Here is an 18,821-nt window from a genome sequence, read left to right on the forward strand (position 1 = left end):
AATTTAGTGAAACAGGATTAATAATGTCAAGGATACAGAGTTTTCCTGGGAGTTCAGAAAACTGAATTTTATCCTTCGTTTTTGTGGGAAAGTATTGACTCATTGAATGTCATGTAACTATGTTTTCCATAGCATTTATAATTAGTAAATAGTGACAATGTATTCTTTCTTAACTCACAGGATTACTGAAAGGTGCAACTATCTACCTGCAATGCAATTAGCAACAATGAAAAAAAATTCAAAAGACTTTATTAAGGAAAATTAAGTTGTTGCCTGCATTTAGATAAAATTCTTGGAGGAAGCATTAGCTATGTTCTATTTTATATTAGAATTCATAGAGATAATCATTTCGTGCTATTTTTGAAGAAAGAGATGTTACACATTGACTGTTACTCAGAAAAGTAAGTCCACTCTTCACAAATTAGAATTAACCACTTTTCACTAATGTGATAAGTTTAACATTGCCAAATATGTTCTACCTGCTGGTAAGATCATCTTTGAAATCAACATGTAAAACCCATCAATTAACATGAATAAATTAGGTCTTGAGTCCTGAGAAGCTGAAACAGCAATACCACAGGTGTAATGTTGTCCAGTGCATCAGAGATCAAATGTAGACCCTAAATAAATAAGTCATCCTTTTCATTGGGATACTGTGATAGGAAAAGTGTCCCCATATCTTATTTCTTTGGATCTCTGAATGCACTACATTTTATGACAAATGGCCTTGGCGTAGGTGATAAAGTTTTAAATCTTGAGATAGAGAAAACATTCAGGCCCTATCTGATTCCATGAGCTCTTAAAGGAGAAAGGGAAAGCAAGAAGAGTTGTCTACAGAAAGGAAGAAGCAAGAAAAAATAGAATGAACATTATAACATTATAAATGGCCAGATGTACATATATTCAGAATAATTTATTCATTTGTATAATAAGTTTAGTTTTAGGGATTATCAATGTTATTAACAGGTCTGCTAACTCCCAAGTTCTTCTGGGTGCATTGCTGAGCTGGTAAACCAAAAGAGCAAATGGTTTATCCAATGTAAATCCAAAGTCCTCAGAACCTGAAGAGCAGAGGGAGGAGTTCCCTTCAAGGGTAGGCAGGTCAGAAACCCAGGAACAGCTCACACCTCATCCAAATCCAACAGCTCTGGCTGTGGTGTGAAGAGAGACCCTTTATTTTGCATCCTCTTCAACTGACTGGCAAAGGCTTTCCCGCATTAGGGAGGATAATTTATTTTAGTGAGTGTAGCAGTATAATTGTAATTTCATCCAAAAACACCCTCAAGGGAAAATATCTCAATAATGTTTGACCAATATCTGGGCACCCATTGGCCAAGTAAATTTGACATACAAAATCAACCTTCACAGTAAACAATTGGGTATAGAGTCATTTTGAGTGCATGAGTCTTTGTAACACTATTCTTTGTGTTTTAATCAGTGAACTGTGAAGACTATTTAATCATTTGTTCATACTGGATATTATGCATTTCAATGACAGTTGATTATTTTCTGTGGTTTCCAATTCCTTTGTGAATTTCATCATAGGTTTTGATTATTTTAAAGTCCATGGATAAATTTGCATTTGTTTTTAGCATATTTTATCTTGTTTATTGATCAGAAGGTATTTCTTATTTTCATAATGGGAATTTTAATTTATTTATCTTACATAACGTAGCTTTGAAAATTCCTTTCGGTTCTGGGTACGACTGAGAGTTAGAACACTTGTCCTGCAGTTGCAAGCCCCAAGGTTTGATCTTCAGTACCAAAAAGAAGAAAAAAAGAAGATAAAAGTTCTAAGATTTTACACTTGAGGAAACATAAGTAAATGGATACTATGTTGTGAAAAATGTGAGCTTATAAAAAATGTTGGAGTTCCACCATTGACACTAGCACCTGAATCTTACCATTTTAGTAGAGCTCTGTGTACAATGTGTATTTGAGTAATTCTGCCCATGGAGAGAACCTGAGTTCACTGACTGTTGTGACTTTGCCATCGTTCCAGGATCTCTGACATGAGATGCTTTCTCTGACTGCTTCCCTTCTCAAAATGCTCCTGTTGATTCCAGATTCTGTAGACACCACCACTGGGTTCACCCATTAAGGCCTGCAAAATATATAACTTCTTTTCAGTATGGGTGATAATAAATAATGTCCTTATGCTTTCATAAGATACCTGACATAATTTAAATACAAAGACACATTTTAAAATATTTGATTATTTTCAAAGACCGTCCCCAATCAAGAGAGCCTTTCATACATAGAATTCCAAATTTCATTAAAAACACCAATAATACCATAAGTAAAAAGTACCCATTCAAGCTATTATGAACAATAAATGTGTTACTGTCCCCAATGCACTTTCAGAGAAGACTTACAATGATAACCACCCAACCCTGTTGTCTGTTACCTAGGTGTCAGTTGAGAGAGAACATGTTTAAAATTCAATTAAATTCAATTATTAGCAGTGCTAGAACATGCATGTAAAGCCCCAGTTCTGTTTGCAAAATAATTCACCTGGGCAATCTGAAAACACTTCCTTCCTGGACAAGTTGTTCCTGTGACTACCAGACTGGCCTTAATGGTGCAACAATTCAACTTTTGTCTATCTGCAAGCAAAAACCAACAATTTGCATCCCAATAGGTGGGAAAATGCATTTGTCACTCTCTTGTTTTCACAAGGTACTTCGTTTTGTGTCACTTTGTGGTATAGCTTCTGTTGGTATCTAAAATAACTTTTGAGACAATGAGGTGGCTGAGGGGTTGAGGCTATGGGCTGCTGAAACACTTTTTTGCTTAAATTTACTTTTTTGTTACAGATGAGAAAACAAACGCATGATTGCCTATTAGTATTTTGAATTAATTTATTTTCTAACCAATGATATTCTTCTTATGGTGTTGGGAAGATTTTAGTGAATCTCAGTATTTTGATTGATGATTTTCTTAAATCAATTTAATTGTAAAGTCCCACAGTTTACTATCTTCCTCTACCTGAGCTCTCTTGCCTTTTTTCTTCCCTTTTATATTTCTCTAAATGGAATTATTAGGTTATTCAAAGGAATGATCACTGTAAGTTAGGCTACAAATCTGTTTTCAGTAAATATCTGATCCATGTTCACACCTGGTATTTATACATGTCTCTTTTTCACAATTTTTTTTCTTTGTGTGTTTTGGAATAGAAACTCAATATGTTGTCCAGTCTAGTCTCAAATCCAAAGGTTCAAATGATCCTCCTGCCCTAGCATACCACATCACTGGGACTACCGGTGTGTACCAGACAACACCTGAACTTCTCATTAGTTTTGATTCTAATTCATATACATTTTAAGACACAATTAGCTACTGTATGTTTCATTATACCACAGCACTCACAGCTTTAAAAGATACATTCATATTAGTATCTATTAAATGAATAAGGAAAAGCAGCAAATTGTTCTATAATTAAAATCCTAATTCACACACTTTAATCCAATTTATTTCATATACATCATATATATGTGTGTATACATATGTATTTTATTTGTTTTACCATGCATTGTATATCCTTCATTTCTCTCAGTCAACTATTGTGTCTTACTGAAATAAAAGTGTAAGCTAAATTATATACTGATCCCTGCACACAGGAAATCAAGATTCCAATGTCAAAAATTGTTACTAATCAGACAAATAAAATAAAACATGCCACCATGAAATCTTAGCTACTAAATTTTTGTATATCTTTTAGAATATCTATTTGACAGATGTTAGGGCATGGTGTCTTTATTTGATTGCTTGTTTCTTTGTTTTAATAAAATGATTTTATAAATGTTTTAAATGATTTTTTCTCTTTACATCCAAACAACACTTGAGAATATTAGAACATCATAAAAGGAAAGCAACACAGAGGTTGGAATGGACAGGTGGAAACTAGACCTTGGTCACTGAGTTTATTCTGCTGGGTTTTCCAGCTCGCCCTGAACTGTAGATTGATTGTCCCAGTCTCTGTATTTCTCATATTGTATGGTATGATTTTAATGGGGACCACTGGATTGATGCTATTAATCAGGACTCATCCACACCTTTGAACCCCCTCAGCAACCTGTCCTTTTTGTTATTCTTCAGTCATTGTGTCCACAATGCTGATCAATTTCCTCTCAGAGACCTGAATTTTTATTTTTTCTGCACTTTCCCAGATACTGAATCCTTTATCTTGGCTGCCATGTCCTGTGACCGCTATGTGACCATCTGCCGCCTCTTACTGTATATAGTTGTGATGTTGCCTGGCATCTGCATACAGCTGATCATTTTGTCCTACTTTGGACACAATATGAGATCCCTGGTTCACACATCCTTTGCCTTTATTCTGAAGTACCGTAACAAAAACGTCAATAACCACTTTTTCTGTGACCTCACTCCTCTGCTTAAGCTTTCCTGCACAGACACATCAGTTAACAATGGTTCCTCTCCGCATTTGGCAGCTCAGTGGAAATTAGCTGCTTCATTATCATCATCATTTCCCACTATTTCATCTTTCCCTCAGTCTTAAAGATCTGCTCGGCTGGTGGGAAGAAAGAAAGCTTCTCTATTTGTGCTTCTCACCTGACACTGATAAAATTATCTCAGAGTTCTACACCATTATCATCACTGTTATCAGTGCTGAACCCATTGGTTTACAGTTTGAGAAATAAAGATGCAATTAAGAGTCAGACATGGTGGCATATGCCTGTAATCCCAGCAGCTGGGGAGGTTAAGACAGGAGGATCTCGAGTTTAAAGTCAGCCTCAGTAAAAGCAAGGCACTAAGCAACTCAGTGAGCCCTGTCTCTAAATAAAATACAAAATAGGGCTTAGTGAGTGAGTGCCCCTGAGTTCAATCCTGGGTACCCCCTCCAAATGCCGTTAAGAAAGTTTTAAGATCAAAGATAGTTTCTTTGTAAGACATGCCTTTTAAGATTAATTCAATTTCTCAATTACTAACACTTATTAGGAATTTGCAACAATTATAAATTTTATCAAATAATTTTCTGTTGTCTGTGGTGCTGGGGATAGGTTCCAGGGTCTCACACATGCTAGGCAAGTGTTCTACCACTGAACTATACACAAATACTTATTTTATGTTCAGCCAAAAGCATTTCATAATTCCAAGTTATAAGTGAAAATTTAAAAGTTTTAAAACTGTTTATGTAATAGACTGTTGAATTATTATTAGTTTGGGCTTTATGATAAAATGGGTTGTATCACCCATGATCCCCATGTATCACCTACATGAATAGAGTAAATGTTTTTTAAAAAGTGTGCACGGTGTTCAGGTGTGCATGTGTAGGACATCTTCACAGGGTAGATTACTAAATGAGAGAAGAAACCAGATTTCCTTGATTTGCATGCCACTTTGGTACCTGACTACACAATGGCATTTTTAACAAGTTACTTAATAATTCTCTTCTTCAGTTAAAATACATGCAAAATGTCGATCATTAATTTTTAGATTGTTCACCGAATTAACAGAGTTATTTGCGAAAATAATATCTGGGTCATTTCAAACAATTAATAATTGTTACAGTGTATCTCCTTTTGTTTAAATGCAAGGGTACCACAGGAATTCTACCTTTATGTATATCCATAAAGCACCAATTAACAAGACAATTAATAAATAGAAGGGGAATAGAGGTAGCAAGGAAGACAGGAAAAGAAGCCCTGGGGACTGAAATGGAACAAATTATATTCCATGCATGTATGTTTATATCAAGGTGAACCTCATAATTAAGTATTACTGTAAAGTACTGATAAAAGCATTAAAAATAGTTCTCTCTGAATATATTCTATTCACATCACTTCAGTTATCTTTTGCTATACAAACACTATCCTAGAATATATGGTAAGATAATCATTAGAGTGGCAATTTTTCTGCTCTTCCTCATGTTGACTGTGGTCACTTTGTGGTGTTAAGCTACCAATCAGTCTAGGCTATAGTCTGCCTCATAACTGATACCATGGTGATAAGGGCTCATAAAACACCATCACCTCATTCTCTTTCCATGTTCGAGTAACCTTGAAACAGGTCACATGGTGAACACTGAATTTAGTTTGACTTGTCATCAGTTAATGGTGAAGAGACATAATTTGTTAAAGGATACAATTTCATGACACAGAGCTATCTGTACCATTTTTGTTGGTCAAGGCAATTAAATGGCAGTGAAATGTCAAAGGGAAAATAAAGTACCACATGTCTCTAAGGGAAATGTGTCTGAAGTGTGTAGACATCTTAAACATGTTCACACTGTCATCATTGACCCATATAGAATTCTGAAAGTTTGCATTTTATTTTATTATTAACTTTCAACATTTTTAGTCAAGGAACATGTGTGTGATCTCTTTTCCATTTTGGCTGTGCACATAGTTATTGAAGCCACTGAATAAAACAGTACTTGACCATACAATATGCACAATCAAGAAATGAGAAATTACACTCCATTTATGTATGATTTATCAAAATGTATAAATGTATTCTACTATCATGTATAACTAAAAAGAATAAATAAAAAATTAAAAAATAAATTAAAAAAAAGAGCTCATATATAGAAGGAGACTGGCAGGTCAACCAGACAATGTGAATACAGGGTAACTTCTGGGACCTTTTGAAGTAACCAAGTCAAATTAGATACCATATTGGTAGTAAGATTCAAGGAATATAGGGAATTTTATTACTTTGTTTCTGGGAGGATTTTTGCAAATTATCAAGGTCAAGCTATCAGTAATTCTCCATTTTGTGAAGAATGAGTATGGATAGCAACAAACTAAATTATTGGTAGAAAAATGCAGAGCTCTGCTCTATTTCAACAAATCTTTATTCATGCATACTTCTTTTTTTATTTTATTTTTTTTTCATTGTACACAAATGGAGTACAACTTTTTATTTCTCTGGTTATACACAATGTAGAGTCACGCCATTTGTGTTAATCATACATGCATGCATACTTCTTACAGGAATATTTTTTACACATATGTATACTACTAGTGTAAAAAATCCCTCAAGGGCAGTGTGCATCTTCTCTTTTGCACTATAGTCTATGATAAATAGATTAAAATAGTTAACAGCAAAAATTTGGTAAACAGACACCTTTAAAAATCCTTTTACTAGTAACTGTAGGAAATATGAAAAAAGGAAACAAATATTATTCTTAAAACTTTATTCTTAATTGAATAAATTAAGCTTAATTTAAAATGGAGTACTGTTTTAGTCAGCTTTATCACTGCTGTGACTAAAAAAACCTGAAAAGAACAATTTTAGAGGATGAAGTTTGGGGACTCAGGGTCTCAGAGGTCTCAGGCTCTATTCCTTGCTGCTCAAGGTGAAGCAGAACATCAAGGTGGACCAGTGTGGCAGAAGGAAGCAGCTCCCATGGTGATCACCACTTGCCAGATACAAAATATACAGCCCAAAGACATGGCCCAGTGCCCACCTTCTCCATCCATGCCCTACCCACATTCAGTTACCACTCAGTTAATCCCATCAGGGATCAATTCACTGATTGATTAAGGTTCACATAAACCAATCATTTCTTCTCTGAATCTCTTGCATTGTCTCACATGTGAGCTTTTGAGGGACACCGCTTATCCAAACTGTAACAAGTACTGAACGTAGAGAATGTGAATTAATCATATAATCAGACAAATTATAGATGGCATGTGGATGGGGAATGAGATATGACAATACTGGGTGAAAAATGAACCTTAAAGCTTCCATGAACAGGTACATTACTATTTACAAAAGACAAAACACAGAAACAACTTGAATCTCTTTAAACTGATGAGTGTGCAAATAAAATGTACTATACACATAAAACGAAAAATTATTTAGCAATGAAAGGGAAGGGAATTCTGTTACATGCTATGCAAAGGATAGATTTTGAAAACTTGGCAAAACAACTGAAAAAGCAACACAAAAGTCCACATATTGTGTGGCTCTGTTTACAGTTGATGTCCTGGTTACGTGAACACATGGGATCAGAAAGTCGCTACAGGTTGCCAGGGACTGAGGCGGGGGTCCTAGAGGAGTGACCGCTAATGGCCCTGAGTTTTCTACGGAGGGGATAAAAAATGTTCTGCCAGTGGAGTGTAAAGAATGCTCAGCCTTCCAAACAGTCAAATCCACAGATGCGCTTACTTTAAAATGTGAAAGGTGTAGTATATGAATTGTATCACGACAGAAAGCATTTAGATGGTGAAGGATAGTGCTGCAGAAATGAAGAAAAAGATGAACAACAGAAAAAAGTTGGACTTGACTAAATAAGGGGCTATGAGTTTCACTGATTCTACTTCAGATGGACAAGGATGATGCAGATTATATTTTACAATGTAAAATACGCACACATTCTATATATTCTGTAGGACAAATTAATTTGCAGTTTTAATTCTGACCTACACTATTTGGTGACTATTTTTAAGATTTCAGTTCAACTTTTACTAAAGATGTTCATGTATTCACAGGGGCAACACAGAACCAGAAATGAAATCACAAGGTTGCATAATTTCAAAGCCTGAGGGAAATAGGTTCAGAGAGTTTAAATCCCAAATACTGCCTGCTATAATACAATGGTATTTGTCCAGTGCTCAGTTACAAATGAACAGCTCATCTCAGGTAAGCTCCTGAGTTTCTACAATTAAAACATACGGTTAAAATTTCCCCAAATTTAAAATTTAAGTTTAAAAAAAAATGAACTCTTTGAAAAAATAAGGGAGATTTGTAAATTAATTAAGTTATGACTTCTTGATTAGTTTTGTGAATTGTGAAATCTAATAATCAAAAATAATGTGTTCATCTCTGAGTGAACTTGATAGTACTCACAAAATAACATTGTGTTTATTTTATTTATGTCTAGGATTATAAGCAAACCTTTACTTATTTTATTCTTGAGTAGGGATATACAGGAACATAAGGTTTTTTAAAAAGATTGTTTGATCATTTAATTAATTAACAATGCAAGCACCACAGTATAAGAGAGCATACAAATAAAAAATATACATATATTCGTTCTCCACTTTTCACTTATCTTAGTACAATTAAGAATCATACACACATGCACAAAGATTATATATTCATAAATACATGTATGCTTAAAGAAAATAATCCTACATATGTATGAACTATTAATTGTCCTTCATCCTGTTTTCATTCTTTAAATAAATATGTCCTAAAATTCTGATATAATGCAAGTTTACGTGTTAAATTATGAGGGTCCCATAATTTTTGCTTGAATATTATTTTTCAATGATGAAAACTTCCCCTGTCTCCAGACTGAATCTACAAATAGGCAGTGAGCCTTATGTCAATATAATACATTTCTTGGAAAGGAAAAAGAATACTTCTAGTGTCTCTCATCAAATACTAAAGACCACATAGACCAAGCATACTACTCATTGCTTCTAGAACTCACATAATAGTCTTTAAAAGCCATGAGTAGTTTGAATTGTAAAATTTGCACACTTTTTACATCTAGATGAATGTTTTCAAATAGAATAGATATTTAATCCTTTATATGCCATCCTAATCTAAAACAACTAAGACTGTATTTACTAAATATTTCTTTAAAGATTTATTGAAAGATTAAATATCAATTGTTTTCATTAAAAGGGAAGGTAAGATCCAGGGATATTAAAGATGTAGAAAGTCATGTACCTCATGAAATAAAAAATTTCTCACCTGCTTACTGTTAAAAGCATACAATGTATTTTGGTAGAGTAAAACAAATGACTTGATATTTTTCTTAGGATAAAAAATTTACAGGTACAAATTGTGTTCTGTCCTATTTATATTCTGGTAGTAAAAAGTAATCAAATATGTATATTTTATGCTTTGAACATTCAGACAAGAGACGAGAATGAACAGGGAAAATTGTTCATCCTTGAGTGAATTTGTTTTCTTGGGAATTACCAGTAACGCTGACCTCAGAGTGATTCTTTTCATCATGTTTCTCCTGATTTACCTCATTAATCTTCTGGCAAACCTTGGAATGATCTTCTTAATTAGAGTGGATCCCCAGCTTCACACACCAATGTACTTTTTCCTCAGCCACCTCTCCTTCTGTGACCTCTGCTATTCCACAGCAGTTGGTCCCAAGATGCTGGTTGACATATTCTCCAAGAACAAATCAATTCCTTTCCTTGGTTGTGCTCTGCAGTTCTTGACCTTCTGTATCTTTGCAGATGCTGAGTGTCTGCTGCTGGCAGTGATGGCCTTTGATCGCTACAAGGCCATCAGCAATCCCTTGCGCTATGCAGTGGACATGTCCACCAAGGTGTGTTCAATGCTCATGGCTGGGGTTTACCTCATAGGACTGGCAGATGCTTTGATACACACGACATTAACATTCCACTTATGTTTCTGTGGGTCTAATGAGATTAATCATTTCTTCTGTGATTTACCTCCACTTTATCTCCTTTCCTGTTCTGACACACAAGTCAATGAGCTGGTATTATTCATCATTTTTGGATTCATTGAACTGAGTACCATCTCCGGAATCCTGGTCTCTTACTGCTACATCATCTCATCGGTCTTAAAGATCCGCTCTGCTGAGGGGAGGTTCAAAGCTTTCTCCACCTGTACCTCCCACCTAACTGCAGTTGCAGTATTCCAGGGCACTATACTCTTCATGTATTTCCGGCCAAGTTCTTCCTACTCTCTAGATCAAGATAAAATGAGCTCACTGTTCTACACCCTTGTGATTCCCATGTTGAATCCTCTGATTTATAGTTTACGAAACAAGGATGTGAAAGAGGCCCTGCAAAAACTTAGAAGCAAAGGGTGGTTTTAAATAATTATACTATCTATACATATGAATCTTATTTGAAGTGGCTGTTTTTGCAAAATTGTGTTTCATGTTATGCAAGAAACAAAAGTATATTATATAATTTAACTTCATAAATTGTACATTTGCATTAGGGTATGATTATAACATAATGTTGTAGATCTCCATGTGTCATGTTTCATTATTACTCTTGAATTAATAAATGGTGCCCCGTCTTTGGGAACCATTTCTGAACCTTTCAAGTTCCAATATACAAAATATTGGAACTTTCATTCAAATCAATTTTATGAAGATTTAGAAAATGTTTTTGCTAATTGACTTCCACACATTAAAGCAGTTTCATTGCACTGTGAATTTAGTGGATTATTTACAAGTGCCTCATATTCTAGTGGAAGTAACAGACATTAATTAACTGAGCTTAGAGAAAAAATTCCCAAAGATTTCAAATCAATATATAATAATACAGTGAGATAAAATTCACAGGAACATGTTAATTCAGGGTTCAGGAGAAAGTCTTCCTTCCATTATGGAGTCTCAGATCTAAAGGGAAGTTCATTGGGGAGTGGGAGGGATTCTAGTGGATCATTTGGCAATAGAGAAGTTCTGAGGTGTGTGAGTCTCTAACACTGGAGAATCCAAACAGGCTGGAATGTTAAAAACAAGTAAAAGAGTCTTGATAAGTAAGACATGTGAGTGCTAGGATTGTCAACAATAAGGTCCCCATCTCTTCCTCCAGGAAGTTTTTCTTTGCTTTCTTCACAGTCTCTGCCGTGGTTACACGCTCACTTCTCTTCATTTTTCAGATTAAACCTCTTGAGCAATGCTGCCCTGTTTCTAAAGTAATATCTCCAATAAGGGAATGAAAGCATATTTTCATCAAGCACTAAGATTCCACCCTTTTATTCAAAGCACTAGTCTCATACCGGTACACAAATTTGGAAAACAAATAATACATAACATAAAAGATTAAAAGATCATGAAACAGTATTTTTGAATTCTCTCTCTCTCTCTTTTTTTTTTTTTTTTTTTTTTTTTGTGGTGCTGAGGATTTAACCCAGGGCCTTGTGCTTGCAAAGCAAGGACTTTCCACCTGAGCTATCTCCCCAGCTTGCATTCTTACTAGATATTAAACAAGCAAAATTAACTGAGGTTATTATTTTAAGAAAGTATATAAAGTGGTTATGGATACTAATGTAATGACTCCATAAAGACATGGACATTCATTTCCCCAGAAGTAAGGAGCTCACATCTGTACGTCTTTGATAGTTGACATTCCATCTTTCTCTGCTCTAGTTATCTGATGGCTCATGTACTCCATCAGATTTTTGAAGAAACATGAACATGGTCACCATTTGAAGGATCAGGAAACACCCGAGGATACTTTTAATTATCCATTACATCTACAGAAGCTAAAGCCAATGTGTATTTCAGGCTTTAGAGCTGCCGGTGTGAATCATTGCTGCATTAAACACTTCAGAATCCTGGTAAAGCCCATAGGTGCCTCTGCTTTCTAGGTGATATAAGTAAGTCACAAGCCAGAAGGTGATGTCATGAGGAAAAACACCTATGAAAGATTCTTGCTTTATTTAAAAAGCCTTATGTGTTTCCACCTACATAATAATTTCTGAATAAATTCCTGGCATTTTGAATTCGTACCTTTTGTGCATGGCTATACTTCTTTTTTGTTTCCTCCAGGGCTTTGAACCCTAAATCCCCAAATGATGGTGCTATCATCTTCTGAGGGTGATAAATTCATGAGGACAGGGTGGTCCACAATAGGAGTAGCCCTCATAAAAGAGGCCTGCTGATCTCCCTGGACCCTTCTGTGTGAAGATAGTAAAAGCAGGGCTGTCTCTGAACAGAAAGAGGCTCTTCCCAAACACTGAATCTCACATTGCCTAAACGTTAGACTTCGAGTCTCTACAACTCTAAAAAATGAATTTTTGTTGTCTACAAGTCAACAGTTCTATGGTATTTTATTATAACAGCTCAAGCTAAACATTAAAATGGTGAAAGCATTGTTTGAAATATGTTGAAGTTTACACAAAAGGGTTAAATGTGGCTTACCAGTAACTTATGGGTAATTTTTTCTATCCAACTAACCCATCTCCTTCTCAGATGTTTACTTTTATTGTCATATCTAAAGACTAAATCAAGCTTCATTTTGGCCCCCATTATTAGATATAGTGGGTTTGAAATTTAAAAAAAATAAAGTATTATGAAAGGATGACCAAAAATATCAAAAACTGGTTTGATAGTGAACATGATCTCCCTGAACTTTATGAGTTTGAAATGTATTATATGAAATTATTATTAGTGGATTCATAACTGAAACAGAAGTTTGGGTAGATGGTCCATATTAGTTTTTTATTCCATTTTACTTTTTTTGTTCTTATTAGTCATGCATGACAGAATGCATTTTGACACATCATACATAAATGGAGTATAACTTCTTATTCTTCTGGTTGTACATGATGTAGAGTTACACTAGTCATGTAATCAAATATGTACACGGAGTAATAATATTCAATTCATTCGATCTTGAAATTCTAAAGACCTGTGTAACACAGCACCAATAGCCTTGATCTATTAAAGACTGTCCAGTCCAATCCTCCTCCTTTCCTTCTTCTCTTCATCTCCCTAAAGCCCATCCTTCTTTCATGTCAACCCATGACCGATGGCAAATATTGTTGAAATAACCACAGTATCAGTTATTGTGTTGACAGTGCTAATGGTATAGTATTTTCTCTCTTCATTCTCAATACTGTAATAGTTGAGTATAAAAGAATGTAACAGAGATGGCATAGTGGTATGTATCTAATACACAGTCTACTTCAATCTTCTTTTACATAAGAGAGAGACAATCCAGATCATTTGCAATGTCCTTTCCAGATGCCAAATTCTGTCTCTGTGAATTATGATTATATTCCATGTTAACCCATTTCAATGTTTTAAAATATTTGAAAAACATTAGTCACTTCATGGTTGTACATAAAGATCAAGAACTGCATAGCACAGCCAAAGAAGGGAGTTGACGGTTCTTGACAGTTGAGCCTGCCAGCATCCTGGCTCCAACAGTCATAAGGTAGCAGAGATCAGGAGAGAAGAGGTGACTGAGGAAAGAACAAAGTAGTGTGTGAGGTTGGGAATCCTGTCCTATTAAAATTATCATTACCGGATTTGCAGAAAGAGGAAAGAGATCAACAACTAGAAATGTGCTGAATAGTGTCTCTTCTATCCCAAGATTCTCAAGAATTTCTGAGAGAAGAAATGTACTTTCAGAAGAGGAATTTCTCCTTCATTCTCATTTATTCCTCTGAAATGCTTAGAGACATGATCCAGAAATTCCTAGATAAAATGTTAAACTCTTCTGGTCAATAAAATGATAATCTGTAAGTCAGAAAGGAGTTATTCCAGTATGTTATGTTCTTTATTCTCAGAAAATGGCTGTGTTACTCAATTTTGTGTCATACCAATAACATAGCTGAGGCAATTAACATTAAGGGGGAAAGATTTACTTTGGCCCCTTTACTTCTGGGTCTGTGGAGAAGCAATATTCTATGGTGGGAATGAGGGTCAAAGGAAACTGCTCACCTCATGGCAACTGTGAAATCAAAAGACAGGAAAGAAGAAGGGATAGGGTCCCAAGGTCCCCATCAACTGTACTCCCTATATTACTGGAAAACTTCCAAATAGGCCTCACCTCTTAAAGCATGCAGCACCTCCCAATAGCACCATGGATTGAAGACCAAGTCTTGACACATGGGCCTTGGAGGATGCTTACCAAGCCACTGCAAGCAAGAACAAAGTTGTATATCCATTAACATGACATGTCTATGAAATTCTGAATATATGTAAGAAGCCAGTTTAAAGGGTGGTATTTCAGAGTGGCCTTCAGAAATTCATACTCCTTCTTGAAATCATCACTACTCCTATTTCAGGTTAAAAAAATGAGTAAAGATGAAGTGCCATCTTTCTGTACAAACATGCATACACATTTCTAACTCTTCTTTCTATAAAAGAGATAAATGAATATATGGCTCTACCCAAAGAAATGCATGAAAATATTCACAATAACATTGATGGTAATAGCAAAAGAGAAAGCAAATCAACTTCTATCAAGAATAGAGGAGATAAATAAATGATATATTTGTGTAAAGGAAAAATTTACAATAATGAGAATGGGCATACCACAGCTGTCTACAAAAACATTTTACAGATTTCACAGATATGATGTCAAATAAAACTGTGAAAAGAGTGCATGGTGTAGGCATTCACTTATACATGGTTCAAAAGATGTACAACTAACTTCTTATGATAAATTGCAAGGATAATTATCCCTGGGTATAGTATGATATTGGCTTAGGAGGGAACATTCAGAAGAAGACTTGGAGAGGGTTCTGGTAGTGCTCTGTTCATTGATCTGGGCCTGGTTATTGCTGTATTTCTCACATTTCTTGAAAGTTAACCTAGCCATTTTTATCATGTACATACTATCTATGAGCATATTACACTTCAATTGACTTATTTCTGATCTCTTACATTCTGTCATTTTCTTTCCTGATTCAAGAGATCCATGTTCAGTGACTTACAAATCTCTTTAGAAATGTAATGGTTTAATTTTTAATAATCACAATGAAGCTGCTGTACTCAGGTTTTAAAAGAAAGAATTGAAGAGAATTTATATTACATTGTCTGAAGGGCAGTCATATTTAGGAAGGTAAATTTAGGTTCTGCCTAAGCCAAGTGCAATCTGGATAAATTGCCATCCATGGAGACTAGAAATCCATCATCTGATAGGAAAATGGGTATAGACCAGGGATAATTCCCCACTCCTTCAAATGTGCAACACAGAAAAAGATAGGGGTGATTACCAAGAATGATCCCCACTCCTTCAAATGTGCAACAGAGAAAATGATAGGACTGGTAAAGTTTTTGGGTAGCACAATTGTGTCAGTGTCTTTAGATGAATGAGTGTCTAGTAATCACAAGTTTTTAATTAGGGCTTGACCTCAACAATACCCCCTATACCAGTAGAGTTAGTATATTTGTATCACTACCTCACTCAAACAATAACAATGAAACATGAAAAGAGATTGAAATGTAATACTAAGTAACCATAACCCTTTACACAAATCAAAAATATTTTAATGATTTTAATTTTATTTAAAATAAATAAAAATAATGAATCTTTTCATGGTCCATTATAGCAGTTTAACTGGTGTATATATATATATATATATATATATATATATATAATTTATAGTAATAAAATAAGGATATCAAACATTTACATAGCTTCAAAAGTTAATCATTTTTATGTGTTGTGAAGTTTGTACTCTTCCAGTCATTTCGAAATACATCATTGCCCAATGAATACTCTACTGTGCTACAGAACCAAGAGTGATTCCTCCATTCAAACTTTGTTTTGCTTAATGTATAGTCAAGGTTTCAGGAAATACTGTCCCAGTCTACTGTCTGGTGAAACTTGAGAATAAACTGAAATTACTTGCAGTTTCTGTGTAAATACACTGCCTTATACCTATCAGATTGTATTAATTTTGAGCATATAAAATTGTCATTGGTTTTAGTAAAAAATAAGGTATTGTACTAAATATGATTTAAAATATATATGTTATATATGTATACTGTATGTAATTGTACATTAGAGTCAACATCTTTAATCAACACATAGAAATCTGTTCATCCTGCAATCACTGACACATTATAAAATATCACTCCAAATATGGCACAAACCTTGGATCATTGTTTTTATATGTTGTATGTGATTCTTGGAATTTTCTGAGATTTCTATGCAATCCAACATTAATAATATGGAAGTATCCAGTCAAAATGTATAACACAGATTATACATCAATCTGTCAGTTTTTCCTACTGTTCCCCTCTGTATTTATTCCCTGGGAGAATTTTGCTTAGGTGTAGAAGTGAGACTTGGATGACAATTTTCATCATCTTAGAAATCTGAACCTCTGTACAAACACACTCTAACTTTTCATGATAGCCATGAAGAATTTTTTTCAAGGAGGTATCCTTTTATTCTATTATGCTGTAGTGAGAAACCTACTGAGAATAGGTGTTTTGGAGTCCAAATATGATGCTTCTGGTAATCCAGAAGTTTACTGATTATTTCTGGATCCCACTTTTAGAATCTGTATAATGAGGTTGTTCAGAGATGGAAAGACAAAATAGTATGCAAAATATTGTATATGTAAATAAGTTGAATAATGCATGCAGATGAATGGCATTTTGCACGATATCCACAATGGTATATATTTAAATTAATAACTTTTTCTCTCATAAATCCAGTGCTGAAAGAAAATGGACTTAGAAAGCACACTGACAGAAAGGAGAATAGAGATATTCTTAGGGTGGGAAGACTTTATTATAAGATTGAGATCTCTGACCCTAAGAAGGAGTCAAATGAAGTCAAAGACTGAGATGACAAAATAAGATTGAAGGAGGGAGAAAATTCATTGGTGGCTGTACAGGATGGATCTGTGTGCACAAAATATTATACTTCCATTTCCAACTATAAATGATAATACAAAAGTAATTTTGGAAAAATAATGAATCTTCTTATGTTTTCCTTGAAAACATCATACCAACATGCATTATTTGAAAGAGTCTCATTATACACGTGAACTAAGTTAGCAGAAATAAACCTGAAACATATTCACTGCCGGTGGTTTAATATCTACAGCCTAACATTAAAATGATTTTTAAAACACACATTTACTGATTCATTACTCATGTGCTTCTGTCTGTGGTAATGTAGAGACACTCACGTGAGATGAGATGTATGAACTTGAGAAAGAACCAGGGTGTAGAGGAGACAGTGAGTTGAAGTGAGTGTGGTTGGTGTGGAGGTGAGGAGGGATCAGAAAATGGTCAATGAAGGAAGTAGCCTGTGGACTATCTGTCTAAACGATAGTGCAGGAGACTGTCTCAGAAATGAAGAAGCAGGTGGACAATGGAAAGGACCCAAAAGTCAAGTAAGGAATGCATTTCAGTTTTGTAGAAGTCTGACTTCATCAGATAGCCAGTAGGGTTATGAGGGCCATGAAGCAAACTGTTAAATAAGTCCTGGTTCATTTCTGACATTAATTAATTTCACGTTAAGGGCAAAGAATTGAAAGTTCAGTCTTTGCTGAAGTTGTGTCAGTATTCTCAGGAGAAAATACTCAGACAAGAATTAATTAATTGTATTTGAACAACCAAAAAAAAGTGATGGCAGTGACTTAGGAGATTTAACTCCCAACAGTCACTAGGTGAAAATAAAATGCAATCTACTTATCATTCGGGCACCAGAGATAAGGACAGACAGACTTTATCATCTCAGGTAAGTCTCTGAGTGACTATGCTTAAAAAGTAATGGAAACATATGATTTGATTTTCCAATTAGGAATCCAGTCTTCACAGATATGTGAGTGAATGGTTTTATACCTTCTTATTCAAGTAAATAAAAACCTCAGTCTAATGACCAATGATATTTTCCTGATAGAACTAGGTGAGTTTTACTGACTTTATTTGTCATTTGAATAAGGATTGTAGAGCATTTAGTTATTCATGTTTTAGTCAAGATTCATAGAAATCCACTTCTTCACAAAATCATTATACAAGGGATGTGGTACATGCAAATTTAAGTTTCTTTTACTTTTATTCAAAAAATTAACAGAGGTAACATTACAAATGCCAGTATATGTAAATTCAAGGCTGTGTAGACAATCTACTGTTAAAATCACATATTCAGAAATTATATATAAATTTTGAAGAAAGTTAAGCAAGTTCATATGTTAGACCTTTTTAGTTTCTTTTTTTAACAGTATAATGCTTCTTATCAATGACATTGTGTAGGCTATTTTCTGAGAGTAAAGAAAAAAGAAATCAATGTACAGAAAAAAATCATGTAATCATGTTCTGCTTCATGATAACATTTTTCAAGTATGCATAAAAAAGTGATCCCTAATTTATCATTCCTTTATTGACTTCTGTAACAGATTATTAACAAGAACCAAGAATA

General features: G+C 34.5%; 1 protein-coding gene across 2 annotated transcripts in view; it reads left to right on the forward strand.

Moving 5' to 3' along the window:
* LOC306639039 (olfactory receptor 5W2-like) overlaps nucleotides 1-10,786 on the forward strand; it is a gene marked incomplete at both ends in the record, with an annotated part of 112,472 nt that extends 101,686 nt beyond the window's left edge. The window contains one exon of one of the 2 annotated variants that reach the window (XM_079102484.1): nucleotides 9,926-10,786. In XM_079102484.1, the coding sequence (XP_078958610.1) occupies nucleotides 9,926-10,786 (861 nt within the window). Of the gene's footprint in view, nucleotides 1-9,853 lie in introns of those variants that run through there. The other variant, XM_079102483.1, reaches the window with a different exon arrangement.
* Between the last annotated feature and the right edge of the window lie 8,035 nt (nucleotides 10,787-18,821).

Source organism: Sciurus vulgaris (assembly GCF_902686455.1).
Source record: "Sciurus vulgaris genome assembly, chromosome: 11".
Lineage (NCBI taxonomy): Eukaryota > Metazoa > Chordata > Mammalia > Rodentia > Sciuridae > Sciurus > Sciurus vulgaris.